Source organism: Symphodus melops (genome assembly GCF_947650265.1).
Source record: "Symphodus melops genome assembly, chromosome: 11".
NCBI lineage: Eukaryota > Metazoa > Chordata > Actinopteri > Labriformes > Labridae > Symphodus > Symphodus melops.
The window spans coordinates 12014969-12040462 of NC_136701.1; the positions used below are offsets into that span (position 1 = coordinate 12014969).

The 25494-nt window shown below is 40.2% G+C and overlaps 2 protein-coding genes and 1 long non-coding RNA gene across 3 annotated transcripts; 1 reads left to right on the forward strand and 2 right to left on the reverse strand.

Annotated features, from left to right (window-relative positions):
- The first annotated feature begins 16 nt into the window (after positions 1 to 16).
- Positions 17 to 10019, forward strand: LOC306831382. Its single transcript, XR_013780077.1, has 2 exons — positions 17 to 1143; positions 9485 to 10019. It is a non-coding gene; the product is annotated as an uncharacterized lncRNA (long non-coding RNA).
- Positions 1812 to 11928, reverse strand: vamp2 (vesicle-associated membrane protein 2). Its single transcript, XM_079355463.1, has 5 exons — positions 11559 to 11928; positions 7886 to 7985; positions 7556 to 7714; positions 6998 to 7049; positions 1812 to 6773 (listed from the first exon to the last, which is right to left on the reverse strand). Coding segments are annotated over exons 1-5 (330 nt in total). The 5' UTR covers positions 11561 to 11928; the 3' UTR covers positions 1812 to 6756.
- Positions 11929 to 14678: 2750 nt separating this feature from the next.
- Positions 14679 to 24042, reverse strand: mpp1 (MAGUK p55 scaffold protein 1). The gene is made up of 12 exons (XM_079355462.1): positions 23625 to 24042; positions 19691 to 19819; positions 19514 to 19592; positions 19017 to 19102; positions 18854 to 18922; positions 17347 to 17543; positions 17130 to 17233; positions 16961 to 17041; positions 16674 to 16754; positions 16389 to 16591; positions 15523 to 15597; positions 14679 to 15436 (listed from the first exon to the last, which is right to left on the reverse strand). The coding sequence occupies exons 1-12, from the start codon at positions 23745 to 23747 to the stop codon at positions 15260 to 15262; spliced, it is 1404 nt and encodes a 467-aa protein (XP_079211588.1). The 5' UTR covers positions 23748 to 24042; the 3' UTR covers positions 14679 to 15259.
- Between the last annotated feature and the right edge of the window lie 1452 nt (positions 24043 to 25494).

Sequence of the window (25494 nt, forward strand, 5' to 3'; positions counted from 1 at the left end):
TGACTGGAAATTGTTGTATACTGCTTTTCATTATAAGTCCGACATGGAATTAAAGATGGTGCCAGGAACAGGAAGACTCCAGACTGCAAGAAACATCAACATTTACTTTCTGACAACAGCTGAGTTGTTTCAAGGAGCTTGTGTACTTCTCCAAGATGTAAAGAGGGAAGACTGGAAGAACAGCTTTTTATTGGACAAACTTCATAAAAAAGGAATATTGTGCATACATTGTTCTCAGCACCTCATTTAGTGTGAACAGGATGTTGCACTGAAATTAAACTAATAAATCTGATAGCAAAAGTGAGATTTGGATTTTGGTTCAGACTTTTGTTGCCCTAAAATGACAGATGCCAAGGACACACATCATTAGCTGCAAGCTAGTCCACTGCAAGTAATGACAAAATCATTCCTAGGAATGTTAAAAACCCTTTCACAGTGGAAAGAGAAATTCAGCAATAGACAGAAATATGCTGTGAATCTGCAAAATTGAACAGCGTAAATTTTGGACCCTCTAAAAGTCATGCAGGACTTGGTTGGATACGGATGACTAGACAAAAAAATTGAGGTCATGAAAATGGGATAGCCATTGCAGTGATCCTATTTCTGTTGAAACGATTCAATGACGTGAAAAAATGTTAGGCCTACTATATTAGACTTCTCCCTCTTTATTTGAAGGCCCTATGCTTTAAATCAGCAAAACGTTGTACATTAGGCCTTTTAACAGATAAAAACTAAACTATCATTGGTGAGTAGGGGACCCCTACTCATCTATGATAGCGTAGACATTGACCCCTGCTAGGGCCACGTAATGATTGATGAAGTATCGATTCAGCCTGCTCAGAAAACTATCCTTGCTTAACATTAGTAGCACAAACTAGGCTATTGTTATTTTCCCTTAATTTCATTTTAAACACATGTGCTATGAAGCATTGCACGTTATAATGCACTAATGTTATGTTATTTAAATATTTTAGGCCTATGTTTTTTTATGCATGAGCTCACGTCTCTTTTCAACACGGACAGATGGCTGTTTGCCTGTTAGTGCAGTTTACATACGAGAGCTCACTGTTGTCATGGTGACACCAGGTGGCGAAAACCCGGAACTACAACAAGCGTGTTGGAGCTGCTGCTGTGAGAAAAGAGGTAGTTTCATTACACCGCACCGTGATCATAACTCGTTTATGTGTTATCTGTGGTGGACAAGCTTTAATTCCTCTGAAAACACTCATTTATGTCACTGAAACGAACGACAGAAAACGCAGATCAGTTTGATTGTGGTATTAGCTCGTTAGGTTTTCTTATCATTTTAGCTCTAGCTTTTGGGATTAGGCCGGGTAGAGAAACCGGGTTTCAGGGACAGTCAATTTACTCCCATCAACTCATTAAATACAGATCAGACACGTGCCAGAGTTGCATACTGTACAGTGTCAGCTATCCTTCTCCAACCAGAACATAATCTAGCCTTTGTTTGTAGCATTTTGTGCTAGGTGTGCTACTAGCAGTAGGCTACAGTGTTGAAAGTCCTGTGAGTAAAGCTATTTTTAACTAACAGGCAACGCTCAATAAGACAGGAATTAAGGTATCTATTAGTCATTTCATTAGCTAACTACTATTACCTACTGTACATGTCCTTAATACTGGCACTACACTGCAGGCTATCGTAGCTTACTTATTATACAGCGGTGGATCAGAGTGTGCAGAGACTACAGGCAGGTGACGTGTGTGTGTGTGTTGTCATAGACACTGGTGTGTGTTTGTCTGTGTAGGCAGGAGGTCGAAGTCGGAGGCAGAAACATGACTCTGAGAAGAGATAAATGTCGAAATGTGCACCTTTATGGCTCCAGGTCTCCACGTAATTTTAAACACACGTACATGTCATTAGGATAAAGTAAATAAAGAGCTGTATCTTTGAATTGATAATAAATTTATAGGTATTCGTACAGGTCAGATAAGGTCCCAAAGTAGCAGTCAAAATTGCATCTGCCCATTGTTGCACACCCACAAAGCACATGAAGCACACACAAAAGTACAAGTTGTCACAGGTACTGTTTTTCCAATATACATATATTTCATGATGTTCATCAATATAATAAGACATTGATAGATTTACACTACAATTATTTTATGTACTTTAGTTTTTCATTCAGTCTCCTCTCCATTTACGTTTAGTCAACCTTTCTTAATTTCTAATTCCATACCAAATGACAGCACAATAAATCTATTCAAATAAAAGCAACAGAAAGAAAAAGATCAAATGAAGCTGATCACATTGCCAATGATCCTCCAGTCCTGTCCCTCCTGTAAGACCAGACAACCAGCGGCAATGTGGGCCTTCATCCCAGAAACCCCAGTCCCAAAAAGAAATCAAAATCTTTCCTCAAGCGTAAACTGATTTAAACAAAAAAAATAGATCTTGTAAGTACAAACAGCAATCTGATGTAAACTGTAGACTCATTCTAAGCATTTTGGACAATTGAAGGTAAAAATACTCATTTTTTCCCCATTAATTCCCCATTTGCTTAACCTTTTCCCATCAGTGCTTCCACATAATTCTGTGACATCTGGATTTATTACTAAATCAATGTAAAAGAAAAACACAAGATTTGGTTTAAAAAAAACAAAAAAAACATACAGAAAGCAGAATATTGTACATTTATAGCCACCCAGTCAATGTTCAGGAACTCAAAAGGTTCCCTCCTTTTACTGCATTCAGCCCATTTAGCGGTGACAGGAAACGCTGGTTGAAACTCTCCACGCTGTACACTCCAATGATTTCAGTAGATTTGAATATCTGTCTTTCTCATGTATGATCACCACCAAATGAGCGTGAACGCAGTGTTAGATTGAGATCCCTGAACGCTTCCCTCAGTCGACATAAAACAATATTCTCCTCTGAATCGTGTTCCCCATCCCGACAACAAAATGAACAAATCACAACAGAATAAGTGCCACGGTGTTAAAATAGATGCGCACTTCTTTGTATACAGACAGTAAAGCAACAGAAAGAGGGAGCACTCACTTCATTTTCACTACTGTGATCAAATTGGTTGAGCACTCACAACGGTTGGATTTATAACACAGAAGTCCTACCCCAATCAGTTGTGTTATTTCACTTCAGTCCAGTGTGTGGTTTAATCCTGCAGGATGGCTAAAAGGACCACTATTATGATTCTCTATTACCATAAACCATACACTTTATGTACTTTTTTTTCTCATCATTTATGTTTTGGTAAAATGCCAATGCCTTAAACCTGAGGATATAGGAACCCCTAACCCCAAAACACCCCCATTACACAACACCAAACAATGCAGATTTTTTTTTTTACATCAGTTTTCTTTATGTTTAACAGCTAGAGTTAGTTCATTTCTTTTCATGGAGGAACTTGGCAGTTAAATGGAGACAGAAAAAAGTCGAGTTGTGCTATTATTACTTATATAGGATCATGTGTGTCAAACTTGAACCTTCAAAGAAGCTCTTTAAACCAGGAGTCACATGATCACTGGGGGGGGGCGGGGGGGGGGGCTGTATTTTAGATTCGAAGCACGGGGGGGGCCTTATGTTTTGGTTTTACTTGCATATGTTTAAATGGCACACACAAAAGCCAAACTGACACACTGTATAAACAGTGTGTGATAGTTAAAAAGTCCTGTTATTGTGGATTAAGAGGGTATTCGATATTTCAAACATAGTTTAGATAACCTGTTTCTCTCCGCTTGTTTTTGATGGCAATTGGCAGCACAAGAATGGAAATCTGGTCTTTGGTAATCGTTTTACTATTTACTTTAGTTCTATTTCAGGTGAAACATGTAGGGTACTCAGGGAAGTGTGGGTCAGTTAAGGTTTGGGTCCTTTGTAAAAGAACGAGCCGGCAGATCTGTAACCTCTCTGCTCGTGTACTTCAGTGGTCAAGGAAACAACGTGCCCTCACTCTGAGATTTAAGCGGCCTAATCTGCTGGGATAAACTGGGGATATTCCCAAGACAGAGCTATTCTAACACACGCATGCACACACATTGATGCACCTGAACACACACAGAAACACACATATTCACTGTAGGGTGCAGTGAGTTTAGCTAAGGAGGGGGGGGGGGGCAGGTCGGTCTTCTCAGCTGGTGGGGAAGATAAAAGTCATGTTGCAAAGAGACAAGACTACTAAGGCACCACACACTCCTATTTTCAAATCGTGTGGTTTCATGGTCTTTATATCTTCCTTGTGACTAGAGCCTACTGTTAGATCTGAAAGCCTATCTTTTTAAAGTTTACGACTGTAAGTAATGGCATCGGTAAGCAAGAGCAAGTTGCCTTCAAACTTCAAACTCCTATTTCTAGAGAGCCAGACGTGACTGAGTAACTGAGCTCCAACAATGTTAGGGCTGAGAGGAGCCACAGTCACAAGAGAAATACTGTGAATTTGAATTCAAACTCCTTCTAGCATACCATTTTTACTCAAAAGGATTTTAGGTTTATCATTTTAGAGTGTACAAGGCTTTAGTTCTTCAGAGCGTTAAAACGCAGGCATCGCGCAGCGTTCCTGCTCATTTAACAGCCACGAGTACACAGGAGTAGATGTAAAAGTAGGTTGAAGACCAGACCAGCGAGCGCACCACTGAAATAAATGACAATAAGGATAGAAGCCTCTCCCTTGTTGCTTGGCAGTGTATAACGCACAGAGCTGGATTACAAAAAACACAGCAGACGAAGGTAAAGAGGTCAATCGTACTGATCGCACACTTCCTCTTTACCCGTCTGTATCACACAAAAATATACTATAATAAAAAATAGAATCTATTATATTTAAAAAAGAAAAAAAGGCCTTAACTATAGGGAGAAACACTGAGACAGAACCACTGCGCTAGCAAAACACTCGTCTTCAGAGTGCCACTATGTTTTTGAATAATTTTTTTTGTTGTCACGCTAAATATCTGAGCCTAACCCGAAGGTGCACGACTGAACTCAACTGTGATTTTTTTCTTCTTCTAACTGCTCCTCATTAGCCTCGTTCCCTGTTTCTAGATTTGCAAATAAGGCTAAATGATCACTTTTCGTTGTGTGCTCTTCGTTTGGAGAGGTTTCGCTGCACAAGGATCTCCTTAGGCCAGGCTATTGAGCAGCCCGACAGCGCCATCAAAAACAAGGATGGTCTGTGCATTTTAAACAGATTCCTTTCTCTCTCTCTCTCTTTTTTTTTTGTCCCTGCAGTCAGCCACTCCTCCGACACAAACTTGGAGTGTGAGGAGTTTCTGACTGGAAATATTCTACAGTAACTAATAGAAGTGACTGAAGACTAAGGCTTTTATGTGTCCATGTAGTAATGGGCCAATGAGTATTAATTAATTGTCAATAAAGGCATTGGCCCGGCTTTATCTTCATTTTCACAAGCCTGTATCCACAGTTTATGCTTATGACATCTCCACAGTATACTGTAAGTGTAGGATAACATCAGTTATATTACAAAATCAAAATAATAGCTTACCCTTACAGCTATTAACTAGAGCTATTTTCTCCTATGGTTTGTATGACTGACGTTTTCTACACAAGTTCATCGCATGTATATTTTTTCTTTTGAAAGATACTTACATTTAAATGTGCTACGGTAAGACCATTTGCACTAGACTGCAATGAAGGAATGTTTTCGAAATAAGACACTACGTAATATAGAAATAAAAAAGAAACATCTACAGACATTGGTCAAACTGTACTATGGCAGTATAGAAATTATCCGAAGAAATTGGGGTGTTTGAGCATGCTGAGAGACAGGTGAAGGGTGGAAGTTAAAGACGCAGCAGATGAAAGTAAGTCATCGATGGTAGAAAGAGAAATGACACTTAGATGATTTGGGGGGGGGTCAGATGGAAAGGTCTGTGAATGATGATTTGATGGGATATGTTGAACAATTCATGCATTCTTTTTTTTTTTTTTTAAATATCAGTCACAGTATCTGTAACTGTCTCAGAGAGCCTGGAAAGAAAGAAAAACTTGGATTTCCGTGGCATCAGGTTACAGAAATCTGCAGCTAACGATTTGTGATGGGCAGTTTTGTTGATAAAGTTGCTTTCATTTTTGTAACTTGATGCAACTTTTTTTTTTTTTAAAGTCCAAGTTTTGATTCTCAGGCTTGTTTTCAACTGTCTCCAAAGACAGAGATGGACTGGATAGTCATTTGGGTATTTCCTTAATAAAGTGGAGTTGACTCCAATGTGCAAAATGACACCGAAAAGAGCGAGAGTAAGCAGGGGAACGACAGATGATGATAACATGCAATACACACTGATTAATAGGCAGTATTTAACGCTGAAGCATACATAAAATTAATACAAAAAATAAAAAATACAAAATGCACACACGCACGCACACACACCTACAAAACAGTATATATATATATCAGAATAAAACTCTACAAAGAACTATATATATCAGTTATGTAACAATTATCGCCAATCGTTGTTCCTTTTCTGTTGTTGCATCGTCACAAGTGTTTGGTTCTCGTTATGGCAGGTTAGAAAAGCCAAGAGGACCCAGAAAGGAGACAGGGCCACACACTCACAGGACAAATATTGACAGGGGTCCAGAGGCCAGGTGGTGGAGGTGGGGGAGCCATGGGGCCCTGAAGGGTTTAGGGGTGTTATACCAAGGCTAATTTGGGAGATATATAGAATCACTTTTTCATGGTTAATTTCGTTATCGATTTGAGGGTTGGTTTTTTTTTTTTCTGTAGCGAGGAAGTTGGGCTTAGACTGGGGTAGGAGCGTCTCTTCTTAGGTGCTGAAGTACACTGGAAAAAAAGAGATCAAAGTGATGAGGCTCTGATTGATCACTTCAAGGAATGCTTCCAGAGACAGAATATATGACACCAATATGACAAAACCGTTTTACAAATAATTATCAAAAATTAAATAAAATAAAAAAAGAACGTGTGAATAAAATATGAAATGTAAAGTTTTTGCTGTTAAGCGTTTAAAATCAACATTTTTAAACCTTTGTTCAATAGAATCTTACCAATAATGACGATGAGGACAATCACGCATATCACACCCAGGATGATCATCATCTGTAGTCAGAGGTGAAACAGAACATGTTATTAGAAAAACTGACAAATTCAAATATTTGACCCTGTTCCGAAAACTCCAGTGGATAAGAAAAACAAAGTCTTGGCTCAAATCAGCTTCATAAAGCACACACTACATTTCCACTTCCAGACACAACATTCACTTACTTCATGTTTTGAATAATTAATTCTTACACATCATCCATTTCTAAACTGTTGCATAATCCTCAGTTGTGTTAACCTCACTGACCTCAAATTGCAGCACTCCTGACACTAACACTTTGTGTTACTTCATAATGATGTAGAATCTATATGTCACATTTCTATGAATGACAAAAATGATATTGATGTTCCTAAAAAAAGAAATGATGCATGTGTACAAACAATATAGAGAAATCAACAACTGTGATTGGCCACAAATTCCTGGAAGTTGCCATTCAAGCAAAGTTTAAAGCCGCTCTGAAACGAGCACATTCGGTATTAGACTAAGCGTGTGTGCATGTCCTCACCTTGGCATTCTTCCACCAGTATTTATTCTTGAGTTTTGCAGCGCTGGTCTCAAACTGAGAGGCTCCAGCCTGCAGGGCATCGGCCCTGTCGTCCAGCTCTGACAGCTTCTGATCACGCTCCAGAACCTTGTCCACGTTTACACGCATGATATCCACCACCTATAGGGAAACACACACACAGCGATATAGCGTATCGGGACAGCTTGTCTCAATGTGAGCATCTGACAGGAGGAAGCTGTTGTGATTTGGTCTGAACATTTTTTATTAACCATGTTTGATAATGGTTTGTGTGATTTTTTTGGACCAGTGAGCTTGTAGGCACGTTCTCACCTCATCCACTTGTGCCTGTGTCTGCTGCAGACGACGGTTGCTGGTGAGGTTGGGAGGCTGATTCCCTCCCTCTGCTGCAGGGGCTCCAGCTGGGGCAGACCTGGTGACACGCAAATAAAAACATTCAATATTGATACAACATACATGTCATTCATCAGACATGTAGAAAAAGGGGGATCAACAGGAAATGATCTTTATTTACACAGCGCTGGTGTTGAAACTCATTCTGATGTGTACTTAGCCCCACTTATGCAATGGGATCTGCAATGTGATTCTTATGTAGCCTAAGAAGGTGATAAAGCAAAGAAATTGAGCTTTGTGTTGTCATAGGTACACTCTTTATGATAGTGTTTGTGTCTGACGGATGAGTGTGGAGTTTTGACAGTGCTGGGAACTCTAAGTTTAAATGAGATAGTCGTTATCAGTTCTCGTTTGTATATTTGGAACAAATCCACATGTTATCACTTAACAGTCCAGATAATTACCTTCAATCACAGACAAAAAAGATTCGACTACTGCAGGCTCTGCAGAAGTCATGTAGATGTGTCATGTCATGTTGTATTGTTGACCTACATAGACTTATTCTTTTAGACGCACTCTGCGCCAATAATGACCTCAGGGAGAGGCAGGCGGTGTAAGCGACAGTGTCATGTTCCACTTAAAAGTGAAAGCTCTACGTCTTTGTTTAACACAGTGGGAGAAAAAGATGACCATTAATATAACAAGTAGTCATGTCTAACATTTAAAAGTTATCTTTACAGAGATTTGCTTTTGACCAACTCAAACTTTAGTTGTTTGTGTGTTTTGAGAGTTCTATGTGAATCCTGTTGCATCGAGCTGCTGTTATTGTTTAAGTAGAATTAGGGAAACTGTGGTTAGCATAAGAGTTAGGTAGACGACACAAACTGCAGAACATTCGGGATATCGTCCAAACAGCAAACACAAAAACAACCAACAATGAGGGACAAAAATAAAACATTCACCAACCATGACTATTCAAAAATGAACTCAAATAGGATCATCTCTTACAACTGCTCTCACTTTATTTTCATGAATGTGCAGCAGAGTCGCTTCAAAATCTCCAGAATGAATCAAAAACACGTTTTAATTTGATGTTGCAGATACAAAGCACATGACACAGGCCGTTAAGGCTCAACATGCTTACATGTAGTTTCTCAGCGTTCAGCAAGCACTATTACTGTCTAAACAGAGAAATCAATCAGATAATAAAAGCTGAATGGAAGAAACATAAGGTTGGAGTATCTTCTAATGAATAAACCTCAGTCGTAACAGCGTCAACGCTCGAGTGAGGCAGAACTGTGTATAAAGGTCACCTTTACATGCTCACACATCACTAATCCTCTAACAACAACAAATCCTTTGAATAGTTGGCCTGATGGTGCTGGTGGTCCCCGTCAGCTGCCAGCCAACAGAAAAGCAACATGCCAGATCTGTAACACTGTCTATCATTATTTGTACTAAACGTCATATATTTTGATTTTTTCTTTTACCAGACTAGAGTTTTATTGTTAATGAAACATGGTAGTTCAGCTGATACTTACTCCTATACACTTCTTATGACTGTCTGCTTCTTTTCAGCATGACTTATCACCACAAAACATTAATATATGCAGAGATGTATGCCATCATCACCTCTGAACTGGCACAAACCAGGAAGAGCTGCTAGAGCTGTGACAAGATTTCTCACCAGCGTCTACATCCTGTGAACACTGATGGCTGTGTTAGATTCAAATGGAAAAAAAATAAAAATAAATGCTCAGCACCAACATTAAGCAGCCATCTCTGATCTTGACTGATGCAGTCAACAGGTAATGTTGGTAGGAAAACTTCACCTGGTAAATATTCTACTTATCTCAGAATCTTACAAAAGACAGTTTGGCAATACATTTTAGCCTTCACATCATAACTGTCTCAACCTGCGGATGATTTTATTTGTGCCGTCAACTACATGACAAGGGCACATGCATCAGATTTTTTTTCCTTTTTACGTTGGCTTAGCCTGATTTTACATTCATCTGTTCTTAAAATGGTTTTAAATGCATGCTTAATATACTCAAACCATTTCAAGAAAGATTTAAAATTAAAGTCTAGTCCTCCAGTGACCCAAATGAAAGGTCTGTGTAAGGTTTTCATTATGTTGCATGAAGATCTATAGATACAACCCTATCACATCGTTTACCATTTAAACTAGTTGCATAACTGCAGAAAATACAACTACAGCTGGACAGTGTTTGGGGTGGCCCCTGTCTTGAATAAGCACGCTGTGTGACTTTGAGCACTGGAGAGCGACATTTCAGCACTGGACAGCGACACAGCAGCTCAGACCAGAGAGCGTCTGATCCCTGCCTCACTAAAGTAGTCTGTTTGATGTTACCGAGCTGGATCCCATCCCTCAACACTCACCTCTTTTATTTCTCTTTCACAATTCACACACACACACACACGCACACGGCCTATACGATGTCCTGTAAAATATGACGTTTCACGACGAGCACGACGGGCCTGTAAATACAATGAAAAGCCTACACTATAGAGGGCGGGGAGCTTCCTTATAATGACAGCCATGATTTTAGTGACAAATGAGACTTATTGCCCACAGAGGGAGTGTTAGCACCCATTTTAAAGGCATGTCGTGAGTTGGCACCATTTTCTTTGAACGTTTCAACTGCTTGCCATGCAAAAAAAAACGGACAGAGAAGACGGTCACGGCTATCTTTCCTTAGCTTCCTCGTTTCACAGGGACTTCATATTTTGTTTTAAAACAGAAACAGCCCAATATGACGTGTGAAGGAACATTTCCTTTTTTTGTCCCTGGCAACGCAAATGTAATTAATTGTGTTGAGATATATAGCTGTCCGCCCTCACGACAATCGACGAAATATACAGTAGGAGGCTAGGCTATCCCCACCCCCCGCTGTAGGTTGCAAATATCACGTAAACTAGGCCTAAGCCTACTTCAGAGCTAATAATATCATCGTGTATTAGACGGTCTGTAGAGTATTCGTCGAATAGTCAGCGCGTCCAGTGTTCAACATCATGTCCTTGCTATTTTAAAAAAAAAGGCCTCATCATCACCTGTTCTGTAATGACATTTTCATGAAGGAACGACGTACTTTTATTCAAGGCTTCATTCTATATTCCCATTTGTGGTTTTAATTAGCCTGTGGGTAATCACACAGAAGGTGTCCTTTTTCAAAATCAAACCAGTCCAGACTGGAAAAAATGTGCGCGTGCTGGCTCCGGTGGGAAAGCAATGGAATAAAAGAGACGTGCGATAAATAAACACGGAGCTCCTTCGTCGTGTCAAACTGTAAAAAATACAGCTAATTCCGCGATGAATTAGATTTAAACCTGTAACGACGGTCTGCCTCAAGGTTAGGCCACCACCTTAGCCACAACACTTAGGCGTTTGGGTCATATCAACAACGTCAATTACCCTGTAAAAAATCAAATTCGACGGTAATTTATTGGAATGACAAACGGACGAACGTGACACCAGAAAAATAACCGCAGAATTAGATTGGCAGGGATGCACGAGACAGCGTCAAACCCGAATATCCTGCTATTATCCGTCGCGAGGACAAAAACTGTAACACGCTAATAAACTGGCATTGGCCGAAATAAGGAGCTTTTAAAAGGGTGTTGTACTTACATGTTCCTGGTTGTATTGGCTAGACAGCTGTGCTGAAATCCGGACTGGAAATGTTAGCGCGTGCTAAGTGGCTGGCAGATGGATGTGGATTGCCTTCTGCGCTCCTCTCTACCCTCTGGCACCCTTTGGTTGGTTATTGTGGCGTTTCCCTGCCTCTACAGCCCAGGAGGATTTTCTGGCTCGTATTTGCCGCTGAGAGTCTACAAAAAAAAATATGTTCTTCCTATTTCTACGGCGATGCGGCACCTGCAGGCTATTTACTAGAGCCTGGCGTTGTCAGGGTCCGTGCAGTAATGAAGGTGTAATAAACAGCCGCCTGGATTAGGTGGACAAAGATGGCTCTGTGACGTCAATGAGGCGAGTTTCATGTTGAAATGGGTGGCCGGACACTTGAAACACGCACTCTCTAACAGACAGGACAGCGCTGCTTTAACATGGACATACTGTTATTGTGGCGTTATGAATATTCTTTAAAGACATCACATGATTTTATAGGGTTAGGGTTTAGAGGTGCTTTAATTGAGCTTAATATGGTTACAAGTCTGTGTCAACAAAATGGCGTTCCTCGAAAGGGGGTGTGGCAAGCTTCGCAGTAGATACTTGGTTATAATAGATAGGCCATGTATTGGGACGTATAGCTGAGAGTAAGCTAAATGCAATTAACAAGCTGTTGTTGAAGAAATGTTACATTTGTCCGACTGAAGCGAACCTGCTTCACATCCAGGCACTGTAAATTCTTAGTCTTGTACAACAAATGTGAGGCTGGGGTCTTCTCAGCCATGTGAGCTCAAGCTTATTGATTTCTTTCCTCCCTGAAGGGGGTTTCCCTGGCAAATTATACAGTCAACTGTTGTGAATAATAAAGACATATCAAAGTAGAAGATTTGACATGGTTCATATCCCCTGTTTGTAATGTAAATAAGTTTGTTTTTAAATTTGTTTGTCACTAGTGTTTTACGACTACACCATATTCAAATCTCTCACAGCAATAAGCAATTATAGATTTAGTTTTTTTTCTGAATTATATAGGGATAATTAAGTGCTTTGGTTGATATTAGTTTTATATTCACTGGCAATGAAACAAAGATGTGTTAAATATGACAACAAATTTAGGGCATTTGAATAATATTATGATTATTATGTCTGAACCATAAAACAGAAAACAAGCAGAGGCAACTCTCCCCGAGTTCAGGATCTGATCAATAGTCTGTACGCCACTTGTCATCAAGTTTTATCTTTGGCCCTGTTTCACTGCTTAACATCTCTTTAATAGAAATGTTCACATCAAATAAACCTAGATCCTTATTGTAGACCTTACATTGATTGGTTGAAAAAGTCCATAAAAAGGACCTTCAAAAGTTTCCCTGATGTAGGAGACTGAATGTTTGAATTTCTGTGCACAGTGAATATAAAATGTTGCATCATAAATCTGTTGATATTGTAAGGGATATTTTATTACATAATGTTGGAATAATCCCTACTCAGGTTAAATCCAATCACTCAAACAGTGTGCGACATATTGAACTCACATTAAACCTAACACATCATTTGGCTGTTTTTGAAGCGTTAATCCGAAAGTTACATGTAGATCACACAGGCTGAAATCTCATGAGTTTGTAAATCCACTCTCAATTCCACTAGTGAACCCCCAACCCCACCCTAACACACTTCTATGCTAATGTGGTAAATGATTCAAATAATATACATGTTCTTCTTTCTGCTTCACATTTAAAATAATCAAACATTAGAGTAAAAGGAAGGAAAGAACTAGACAGGAAGATTGGACAATAGTTTATAAGAACCAAAATCAATGAAACAAGAAGAAATCAAAGTGAGTAAGACAAAAAGTGAAATTACAATCAGTCAATCAAAATGCTAAATGTCAGACATTTCTGCTATCATAGGGTCATTCTCCAGCTTCTATGTGACCTTAAAAGATCATCCTCAACTGGGCTCATTCCCTTTTGCCATATATAATCTGTCACTTATTGACAGGCTTTACAACTACATATCATCATAGTATCTGCTTAAATTTTGCTATATAGCAAGTAAACATTTTTTCAGAGTGAGGAACAAATGGTAGTACTTCAAAAAAGGAAGTATATAGGTTGCATCTTTTGTCCTTCAGGTGAATTAGATGTATTCCCACAGTCCACAGGGTGGTGCCATAGAACTGCTTGGTTTCATCACTGACATCCCTTGGAAGTATGAGAAGAGGCAGCCACCCCGTGGTGTTGCCCCGCCCCCTTATGGTTGTGACCTCAGTGACCTTTAAGAGAATAAAGAATGTCACTCTGGCCATTTCCGAAAGCCACATTTCAGAATGAACCGTCGGGTCCAACTCAGCAGACTGAACATTTTAGCATGAATGCTAACTTCCGGGTTTGTGCAGTATGGTTTGGAGGCTTTCTTAAAAGGGCCACAGTATATTTAAACACACTGTTCCATTGTTGTGGTTTAGTAATTTAATAACTCATTAACAGTATTTTATTGAAACGTTTACTGAAAATCGAATATGTATAGTAATGCATTCAAGGATTCAAGGTTGTTTATTGTCAAATATGCATACTTCACACACAGAGCCAGGTGTAATGGGTAGAAGCTGTAAACAAATCCATTGGCATGTATCACCTGTAACGATTTCATCCTTACTGTTGAGAAAATAAGAATTGTAATGTGTGGAAGATGCAGGTGCACTGCTTGTATTGTACGGCTCAGACATGCACACCTTGATCTATAATTGATCAAAGCATCTCCCTGGCTTTTTCTGAAAAAATGTAGGCAGACTCGACCCACTCCTGCCTCACAAGACCTGTGGTTCAAAGAAATGTTGCAGAGTGTTCTAAAATAAAGAAAATGATACTCAGACATGCTGAACCACAGACGGCAACTAAAAACAAAATCTACAAAAAAAAAAAACTGGAACTAATATTACTCAAAACAAATCAAAATGTGAACATATGAGCCTTGATGACAATGCTATTTCAATGTGGATCTGGTTGACAAGAGCCTTTTAAACTTAGGATTTCATGCTGAGCTATAAACTTGTGTCATATTTCCCTTAGGGTTCCGTAGAAGAACATGTTTGCACATGAAAAACAGTCAAAGAAGCAGTGGAAACAGAGTTGGGAAATTTATTTCTGTTAAAAGTACCTTTACAGTACCCCGTGAGGTATACAGTGTGATGAGACGAGACATGAGGTTGTCAGGGACTCACAAAAGATTTTGTGTCGACAGTGTTGTCGTATGGCGTTACACTCAATGTATGCACAGTTTCAAAATCTGAATTTAATGGCACAGTCAAGCAAAAACAGGACGATGAATCCAGAAATCAGGGTTTTAATGGTAAAATCCGGACACTTCAAAGTGAGGATTTCATTCACAGTTGTGGTCCTATTTTGCATTTACTCACGTTCCAACAATCACAAGCACGTGCTGCACCAAAACTATCCCTTAGCCACTCAAAGACCTGAAGCAAAAACGTCTAAACATCCAAACTAAACATCCCTGTGAGGCTCTCCACTTCTTAATAAATCTTTCTATATATTGCTTAATTTTTTGGATTCATTGGTGCAAAAATGGTCAGTGACGATTAACACGAACCAAAAGTAAACCCACACACACCTGGGACATTGCAGGCTCATGTAAGGAGTGATATTGCACTGCTTTTCATTAACTAAAAGGCGTTACGCTGACATCTGTCAGTACACCCACGACACAGGCACCCACTGTGGGGTGGAGGTGGCCTGCTCCATGGCCTCCTCAACACCTTTCACACTCTCGTCCACGTCGTTGTTTACGATAATCACGTCGAAGAAATGTCTGTATGTGGCGGCGATGGCTTCTGACTCTTTCTGGATCATCATAAGGTTTTCCGTCTAAAGAGACCAGACACAGAGGATTAGCTGTTGTCTCCAAATGGAGTTTTAAAAGAATGGAATCAAACCAAGATAAGATTTAGTACCTGGGCAGCTGTAGTGGTCGGAGCGATGAAAACGACAAGGGGTGCAAAGTCAGCAGTCCGCAAGACTTTCAAGGTCTGCATTAAAGAGGGAGAAAAATATGTTATGCCGATTATATACTTCATGCAATTTATGCTAAGACCATTTTAAACAGAAGCAGTTGGAAGAAGGAGAATACTTTTACTTAACCCAGGAGAATGACGTTCAATTATAAACTCCAATGTTTCACCCCTCTTATCCAACAAACAACAGCAGAGTGGAAAATGTCCAAAAAATGTTGAGAATCTGTGTTTTTTTTATTATGAACAGGGATGTAAAGGTTAATCGTGAGGGAGTTAAAAATCGATTCAAAGGAGTCAAGATTCACATCGGTACTCTGAAAAATGAATCACAGTAATGCCATGAGCGTTAGCAGCTGTAGAGCAGAGGAGGTTGGTTGTATCAGGCAGACGCTGTCGTGGCAGCTACGAAGCCAAACCATATTAACAAGCGCGTTTGTAGCCCCGCTCGCCCAAACAAGTGCAAGAGCCGAAGAGATTACCAGGTGCATTTGTGTTTTCATGAAAAATTGAAAGGAATCTTTTTCAGTCATCTCAGAATTTTTTTTATTTCTTCTTTCTTATTTTGTAAAATAAATCGTGAGAGAATTGTATCGTGAACCCGGTACCGTGAATCGAATCGTAGCTGGAGTTCAGTGAATCGTTACATCCCTAATCATGAGGTAAGGGTAATGAGTGCCCATGTTGAAACAAAGTGTTGATGGTGAATTTCCCCCTATTGGGTAGTTTAGCACTACAACTCAAAGAGCCACACAAAGTCACCAGTTGACCCAATAAACTGACTCGATCATTTTAATATGAAAACTAACCTGCGGTTCGATGTCCAGCAAAGCGATTTTGCCCTGCTCATGGATCTTCTGGATGGTCTCGATTTTGGTTCCAAACATGTTTCCCTGGAAGCTGCCATACTCCAGCAGCTCGTTTCCCGAGATGCACTTGGTCATGGCGTCATTGGAGATGAAATAATATTCCTGTCCGTTTTCCTCGTCCTTACGCTGCGGTCGGGTGGTGTCTGCACGGAAGTAAAGGAAATACTCAGCTTCACGACAATCCTAAGCTGTAGTTATGAACAAAAAAAGTTTACATCTACTTACGTGGGGCAGGGTAGGAAAACTTCTCTGGGTATTTGGTCAATAGTGCATTTTTAATGTGGCTCCTTCCTACACCAGGTGCACCTAGAAAGAGATTCATTTATATTTCAAAGGACATTTTTTCTTTCATTTTAAATTTACACAGAATTAATCTAAATGTTGTGACCTTATCATGCCCCCTTTAAAAGTTTGAGGTATCATTAGAGGTGTTTCAATTTGTAAGATGTATGACAATAACACGAAAACATGTGACTCAAAATATATGACACTTTAAACTATAGGACACTAACCAATGAGCACCAGTGTTTTCCTGTTAAAAGCAGGGAGCTGGACTACCTCCTCATAAGAAATGACATCCAGCTGGTCAAAAACTGTAAGAAAAAAAGAAAGAAAAGAAAATGCCTTAGACAAAAACACAATTGAGAAAGAAACCGTGAAGGAGTGAAACGAGTGTCTTACTGGAGCTGTGTTTAGCCAGGTATTTGTCTTTGCACTTCTTTTTCTTTCCGAACGGGCTGCAGGACTGGCTGCCCTCTCTGGCCTTGCTTTTACTTGCCACCCTCCTGTAGAGGGAGAGAAGATTGGTGGGGATTAAATTTGTTTTGGCGTCTGTGCGGAAGGACATTTTTGTCAGTCTTCGTCACATCACTTTGACATGTATGACAGATCTGCTTACCATTCCTGCAGCTCTGGGGAGGGGATCAGTCCAGCAAAGTCTGCAGCACTCCTCTCCACTCGGCCCTGCCACCAGTTTGGGTCCTGCTTGTTGATGATCTGAATGATGTCACCGGTTTGAAACTTCAGACCTGCTTCTTTGCACGGGATGAGGTCATCCTTGGTGGGGTCGTATTCAAACTGGGCCCTCATGTACATCTGTAGATCAGAATGACATAATGTGTAACGGCTTCTTTCCTTGGATACAACAACTGTAGATAGATAGTGTTTGTCAAACTGGGCAGTTTGTCCGATCATATCCATCCTTTAGAAATACTCTGTAATATTGTTGCTCATAGACTTTACAGATCTGTAAGTGTAGAGTTAGAGCATTCTCACCATGAATACTCAGAGTAGAACTTTCTAACATGAAATTCACCCTTAAAAAGAATTTAGAAGCTCATGATATGATCTTTGACTGCTGAACTCTTAAGGTGAATCCCCCCCCCCCCACCCCACCCCCCAACCACGTGCGAGTCCTGGTCTATCAATTCTGACTGCTGCTGATGTACAGAAGTAACATAGGATGGTAAACTGAAGCGTTTGACCTCTGTTACATAACCGACCTCTGGAAAGTCCTCCAAAAAATGAATTACAGGTCCTGTTAAGATCCAGCGAGTAGCCGCAAAAACTATTTGTTCATAATACATATATGCACAGCAAGTCTTCTTCTGTCTTCAGAGCAAAGCAACCAAGATAAGCTGTCAAAGATCACAGCAGGTAACAGGTAAATTCTCCTCAGCATGAATTAGAACTATTGTTAGTAGAGTTTATGAATATTTGTGGGTCCCCAAAATCGCTCCAGAGGTTTTAGTACACATAAAAAGATCAAACACACCCAATGAAGATGATCAGTGGGAATACAGGAGCAATCTGGGTCACCAAAAATAATGTTTTTTGAGCATTAAAGTAAGAAGAACTAAGTCTGCAAACTAGTGGACTACAAGCTTTTTAAAGACTGCCATCACTGACCACAGCAACACCACAGAATGTGGTTTAGTATTTTCTTTACAACCTATTCATTAAGACCTTCTTCACGTATAGGTTGTAAAATCAATAGCAAACATCCTTGCAGGCGGCCATTTGTATTGTGTAGTAGACTTGTGATTGGCCGCTGGATGTGATGAGATATGGCCAGCAGATGGCAGAATGAAACACGCTAACAAAGTGTTTCAGGTCAAACTAGCAGAGCTAATGAAAGTAATAATTGTTTAACGTCAACTTTGTTCATATTCACCTGGTGCGCTCATTGACTTACAGAAGGTTCACCTAATGAAAAACAAAACGCTTTTCAAAAAAAAAAAAGGAAGGTATGGAGGAAAAACAAAAACGGGAACAAATTGAGCTAGTTTTCTCGGTTCATGCATGTAAGTGAGAACAAATACGCCACAGAATTCATTCACAACAACTTCACAAAGTAGGAAACACCACGACACCAAAGCTGGGAGAGCATATGAGCTGGTTATTACTTCACAGACTCTGGACCGACTCTGCTGGTTGGGAATGATCTTCATTGTCACGACTCCACTCGTTTCTTTCTGTAAATACAGACGACACCCGATTAATAAGCCATTTATACCCCAATCATCACACAAAGATCGGTGCCAAAGAGTTCTTTTCTAAACAACTTACAAGGATCTTCTGTAGCTGATCTACAGTGTGGTTTGTGACACTTTTCCCATTGATTTCTGCTATTTCATCCCCTTCATGTAAGGACCCTGGGGGAAAGAAGAGTTGAGGAGAAGTTTAATAAATAAAACCCACTTTTTAAAAAAAAAAATGCTACTTGAGTATCTATGTCCTCCTGGGAGATAAATGTAAAGCATGACATTTCGGAGGCTGGTAAAACCTCCAAAAGAAACTGTTTTTTTGGTCTTCATAGAATGACAGCATGAACGGGCCTGAAGCATTACGGTTAGTTTTAAAGTTACATTTTAAGGTCAGTTTTCAAGTACATGACCCTCTCCAGTACAAAAGTGTGCTAATGCTAATACTACTAAGACAGACCTGCCGTGACGGGCTCAAACCATTGACCTGTTAGGTCGAGAACTTCCTTTCTGACAAACACACACACTGAAGGCCAGCTCTGCTCACTAACACAGGAATGTAATCAATATGTGATGAATCACCTTGTCTATGGATCATTCCCCCATGCAATATTCTGGCCACTGTGCACCTTTGTTTGTCGTTCAGCTTCAGAGTAACCCCCTGCATGATGAGAACAGTGAAAGATGAAGAGTCAGCCTCACACATCAAATGTATGACAGCAGGCCGTTTGTGTGGAGAGGCACATCATTTTTCCGTACCATTGGCTCGGACGAATTCTTCTCAAACTCCACTTCTTTCATCTTGCTCAGCTCGGTGCTGTTCATGTGCTTGGCACTGCCGTTGGTGTAGACGTCTGCTCCTTTATTCTCATACGTTTGCACAGTCGCCTGTTAAAGAAAAAAAAAGAAAAGAAAGGGAGGGTAAAAACACACCAATCATATAGTTTGTTCTCTTTTCTCTCAAGGAACTAAATCGACTGGAATGTTCTTTTCAGGAAAAAAAGTAATTCCCCTCCTCCTCCTGAAGGTTTTGGAGTCAGACACCTCAGATCGTTTCACTTTCCAATAACTGCACTGAAAGCTTTTCGCTCATGTGTGCTAACAGCTACGTATCATTTGCAGTTTCAACATATGTTCAAGGTTGAAAATTAACCCGGTGTTATAACAGCTCATTAACCCCGTCCAGTGATCTGGTCCACCAGGTTCATGTGGTCATGGAGACCACCAGTGTCCTCGCGTGGTCATCATCGACGAAACACTAATGTAAAGACGCTAAATCCTCCTGCTCAATCTAAAGTGAAGGCTTTGCATTGACTTTCAGAGTAGGCAAAATGGTACCCCAGACACTAGCGCTGTGCCGCTGTGATCAACTCAAGGAGTAGTGTGAAGGCAGAAAACACCAAACCTCCAGAACATTCCAACAAGTTCACATGTAAACAAGGATGCCTCTACTCTCAAGTGAGGAAAAGCACCTTTGTAAAGTAACACAAGAAAGAGCTCCTCGGACTAACGAAGGCTATGCTGTTTATGGAATACGTGAATTCATTCGGTCCAAAATAAGATAATGTGGATGTCAGGAATTAGGATTACTTAGCGGTATTTTAGCATTCTGTGTATGGCTCACATGTCTAATATAAAACACTGTATTCACAATATTATATTGTTTAAGGATTGGTCACTACACTGAGAATCAGCTGCATCAGCAAAAAACATTCTGAAACATCAGCGAAAAATAAGTCCAACTATTATCTAGCTTTCAGAATCAGCACTACACTAAACCAATAAATATCATTATGGCCCTTCTCCTCCTCCACACCTGAAACTCCCGTTTAAAGACGTGCTCATTTGATGTGGAACAGAGGCAAGAATTTCAAAAGAGTCAGGCGATAACAGACTGTAGTTTGTTGTTGTTTTTTTTTTGTTTTTTTTTGGGGGGGGGGGTTTTGAGTGCAGCAACCGGATAGTTATTTACCAGCTCTGTGCTGTACCAGAAGGGAGAGAGGAGTTTGGACGCCACAGAGAGAACAGATGAAATTACATCCTCTCAGGAGAAGAATCTGTACTGCAGGTTGGGGTTTTTTTATTTGCTGCAGATACAATCACCAAACACATCTCCAGAGCTGAAACACACAAACACTGATTTCTATCTCTAGAAAATCCAAAGAGTGTCAGACTTATTATGTGTCTGTCCTTGAGCAAACATTTCATATACTGGTGGTGGTGCTCTGCAGACAAGAGGAAATGAATCTTGTGAATGTGTTTTTGTGATCTTATTACTAACTTAATGAAAGCGCAGAATCGGACCAGAAGTTGTAACAGTTGAGCACTCTTATTGTATAATGGCAATGAATGTATATGGTTTTCCTCATTTAGACGGATTATTTGCAGTACCCATTAAATGTAGCGATAACTGTCCCATCTATTCACTGAGGATTTTCCTGATTACAGTAAATACACAGCTCAGGGAAAGTGTCCAGGTCACACAATCTCACCTTGATGAATGTGTTTCAGCTCAAACCTACTGAAACAATGGACTAAATCCCCCTCACTTAATCTGCGCACAGATGATGTCATTCCTACCACGAAATGCTAAAACACACAACTCGATTCATTAGCATCACAACGACTTGAATGTTTCATCAAGATTTCGACAAAGAGTTCCATCAGCTCTGATCACTCACAGTGTCATAAAGACATTAAAAACACACGTGATTACTTCATCTGGCCGGACACAATGACTTCCAATCACTGCTAACAGTTGACATGTTTTGCTCGGGGTCAGGAAGCCCCTCCGACAAACGTGAATGCCAGGTTTGGGTGTGGAGAAGCAACAGGATAAACAAACACTGGGGTGAAAAAAAGGAAAGAGCAGAGTGCTTCCTGTTCGGGATTTTTACTCATCACATCTACACATGAGGTTTAGCTTCATTTGAGTAGATTAAACTATTAATACAAATTGTTAAGTATAATGTGGGGGGGGGGGGGACATTTAAAGTTCATACTTACTGTTTCACCAGATTATACTGATTACATTACATTTCAATCTGGCTCTTTGTTATCTACTCTTTCTGTACAGATAATCAGCCAGAAAACATTAATAACTCAGTCTGTTCCCCCTGTTGGATTTAGGGAGGCTCTATTGAAGGAACACAATAGGAGATCAATATCTGACCTTCATGAACGTCTATCTTTTAAAAAGAAACAAGCACAGAGCGAAGAGGCCTGTCAGACACATTTGAATGATCACAGACGCAACGATTTGGGATCATACAGAAATATCCGGAGGGGAATTTTTTTAATTTTTTTAAAAAGGGTGTAAAGTAGTTCTTCGATGTATGTCAGGGCCTCGTCACACTTGTTGAAACTTGTTTGGGTCTCAACGAATCGACTTGAATAGCGAGGTTGAGGTGAAATTGTTTGTGGAACTATGTGGCTTTAGTGTAGTTTGAACGTATGGCTGGTTATCCAAAGGGCACAGTGAGTTTGCAGGATGTCCTCAGTGTAAAGTGGAAAAACAAGAAAGTGCAGCACAGAACTCATTTCAAGTCTTTTTATCTTGTGTTTTCATCCCCAAACAAAAGATTTAAAAAAGTCCAGAAAATCAACCCTTCTCTATGTAAAATGTACTATCATAATGAACCAAGACATGCCAGTGACACTTATCTGCTGTTTGAGATAATGGACACTGTGACCTCACTTGAAGAAAAAAAAATAGCATGGAGTTAAGGAAGAAGAACACACTATCAAGATTGCAGCACAAGGCTATTTAACTGTAAACTGCTGATGTCAGGAGAGGAGTTTCCTCCCTTCACTTTGGCTCTGTGCTGACTTTTCAGATTCAGAGAAGAAGTTTAGAACAAAGAGCTCCCTGGACACTAATGCCTGCCAAACTAAAGCCTAACAGGGTTTAAAGTTTAAAACTCCTTTGTGGTCCCATTTAGAAGATTTTACAGGTTAGCCTGAGTCGGTGGTTTCAGGATATAATCAGGGCTTAAAAACATGTTTAAACCTTAAAGGACATTGGCTGGTAGGTTACAGTGTGATGGAAGAAAACAACACGTCAGGAATCAGCTGACACTTAATTCTTCAGCAGAAGTCCAGTATGGCCCTGAGGCAACTTCAGACAACAGCACAGTTAGAAATGGATTATAATTAACTCAGAACATTGTCCCAACAAGAGGCGTACTGAAGTGACTTTATGATCCTTAAATTACTGCCACATGTTAACTTGTCCATACAACTTGATTCATTGAGGCTATCAGAATGTCTTGGGTTTTTACGACATGTTTACGTCAGCCTGTCTTATGATCAGTGTCACAGTTACAACTATAGATGCTCTTTCCCCATTTTGTGATTTCCATGAGTAGCCTAGTTTTTTGGGGGGGAAATGCAGAAGTGAAATTGTCAGTGCAATGTCTACAGAGTCCTAACTAAAGCTGAGTGATCAGTTCTGAACATTGCAGTGGTTACTTACACAGCCACCAACATGCAGGCCATATAGCTCTTTGTTTGACTAGATCCACTCAGTTTATGTAGGACATAACATAACGGCGATCTCTTCTTTTAGAGATCTAGTGGAGGAATAAACAATCAAGTCATGTGTCACACAGCTGCTGCTTCCCGGAAGCAAACGTGAACACCAATATCAAGGGAGCGTAGAAAAATAAGGTTAAAAAAATAATAGATAGCCTACCTTGTCAGACTTTGGTTTGTTTTGGAGGAGCTGCTCCAGGTACAGGTCGGAGAGGGCTGTCCGGACACTGTTCACAGGCTCCAGTATGACAGCTGGTTCGTTTTTATTGGATTTTAACGTCATCTTTCCCTGTTGGCTATAGAAGAGAGAAAAAAAACTGTGAACCCGACGTGCCCCCGCTCAAGGTCCGCAAGAGGGATACTGGTCACAAAACGCTGGAAACAGTTGATAAGGAGATAATGTAAGTGAGATCAGAGTCCAAGGTTGTGATCAGCAGTGGGTGAGGAGCATTAGATATAAGCTGCGGGGACACCGCTGCTGACAAAGCAAGTAAACATGTAACTGACTGCTGTTCACAGGGGCTAGCTCACGGTGCGTTCAGGGTAGCACTGTCGGCTCCGAAATTACGCCACTCGTCATTTGAAGTTGTTTACGTTACTGAACTTTGGAGTGCTTGTACGCGAAAGATCAACCAAGTAAACAAAGTGTTTAATCGTCTTCTCATTGCACCAGTTCAGGCCTTATGTGTACGCTAGCGAATGTACAGCTTCTACTAGCCTACTTATAGGCATAACATTTTCCTTTTGTAGCCTAGGCTCATGTACTTAAGTAAACCAAGCCCGTTAACTGTTGTTAGAGGAAAGTGAAGTTGTATTCGTGTTTGTAACGTTGACTTGTCACGCTGTTTTAGACGCTTTCTCGTGTTTTATTTTCTCATGGAAAATCTTGAGTTATAATTTAAATAGCATATCGGCCTCTACAAACGACACGTTCACTACCACGTTTCATTTAAACGGTGAAAGACGACGATGAACAATGAAAACATTCAAACCACTAATAAAAGACTGAAAATAAATGTTTTTTCAAACAAAAGTCGTTGAGGTGACTCATCAAAATAAACCCCCTTTCGTATTCTCCATACTTCTGACCGTTGTAAAGATTCAATGAAAATATACTGAATTTCCTACAGTACTTGAATGCAGCATTACCGCAGCACTCCCAACAGGGGGGACTATGAGGCTTCAAGGGACGTAGATAACGGAGACATACTGATTGAAACCCAAGCGGCTTTTTTATTGAAGATGTCAACAGTTAAACATCGAGTGTAGCATGTAGCGTGCGTGTGTGTGTGTGTGTGTGTGTGTGTGTGTGTGTGTGTGTGTGTGTGTGTGTGTGTGTGTGTGTGTGTGTGTGTGTGTGTGTGTGTGTGTGTGTGTGTGTGTGTGTGTGTGTGTGTGTGTGTGTGTGTGTGTGTGTGTTTAGAAAGTAGGCTTTTCTGCAAATGAAGAGTTCACACACATCACAGCATGTAGACCTACATTCGTTTCCTCAAGTCATCTGGAAGCCATGTTGTAACCACTGTATGGTAGTAACATGCACATTAGCTTCAACAGCGAAGTCAACAGTGGAGGCCTTGTATCTGAGGTTTTACAGGCAGAAGAACCACAGCTTCCCCGACAGCAATGAACACACTATTTGAGAGGGGTCTGGCTGCAGCCAGATTGTCTTGCAATAATTAGCTAGTTTACAAAATGCCTTGTACTGAGTTGTGAGGAATAATGTAGGCCCACTCCCATGTAAAAAAGCTACCATCAGTCACAGATACATGAACAATCAATCATTATTTGTATAGGACCCTAGAAAGAGAGCAGAGGTACCCTGTAACACTAACATTTTTGAGAATAGGTCTGACTTTTTGAATAGCTCGTGCATACATAGCCTATCATAACATTTGTCTATAATGTTTTCAACAACCTTTTTGAAAACAAAACAAAATAAAAGACATTTCACAGTTTGTGCTTCAAGCTCCTGTCATGAGACACACAAAAAAAGAGGTTATTTTTTCATCATTTATCAAGGTCATACACAA

Bases quoted from the DNA above. Each gene is read 5' to 3' on its own strand.
- vamp2 (XM_079355463.1), bottom strand. The intron at 7,715-7,885 runs GTGAGAACGTGC...GTTTCCCTATAG, and splicing joins CACAGGCACAAGTGGATGAG to GTGGTGGATATCATGCGTGT. The intron at 7,050-7,555 runs GTGAGGACATGC...CTCTGACTACAG, and splicing joins ACTGGTGGAAGAATGCCAAG to ATGATGATCATCCTGGGTGT.
- mpp1 (XM_079355462.1), bottom strand. From the start codon at position 23,747: ATGACGTTAAAATCCAATAAAAACGAACCAGCTGTCATACTGGAGCCT. The intron at 19,593-19,690 runs GTACGGAAAAAT...CTCATCATGCAG, and splicing joins AGAATTCGTCCGAGCCAATG to GGGGTTACTCTGAAGCTGAA. The intron at 17,042-17,129 runs GTAAGACACTCG...TTTTTCTTACAG, and splicing joins CCTGGCTAAACACAGCTCCA to TTTTTGACCAGCTGGATGTC.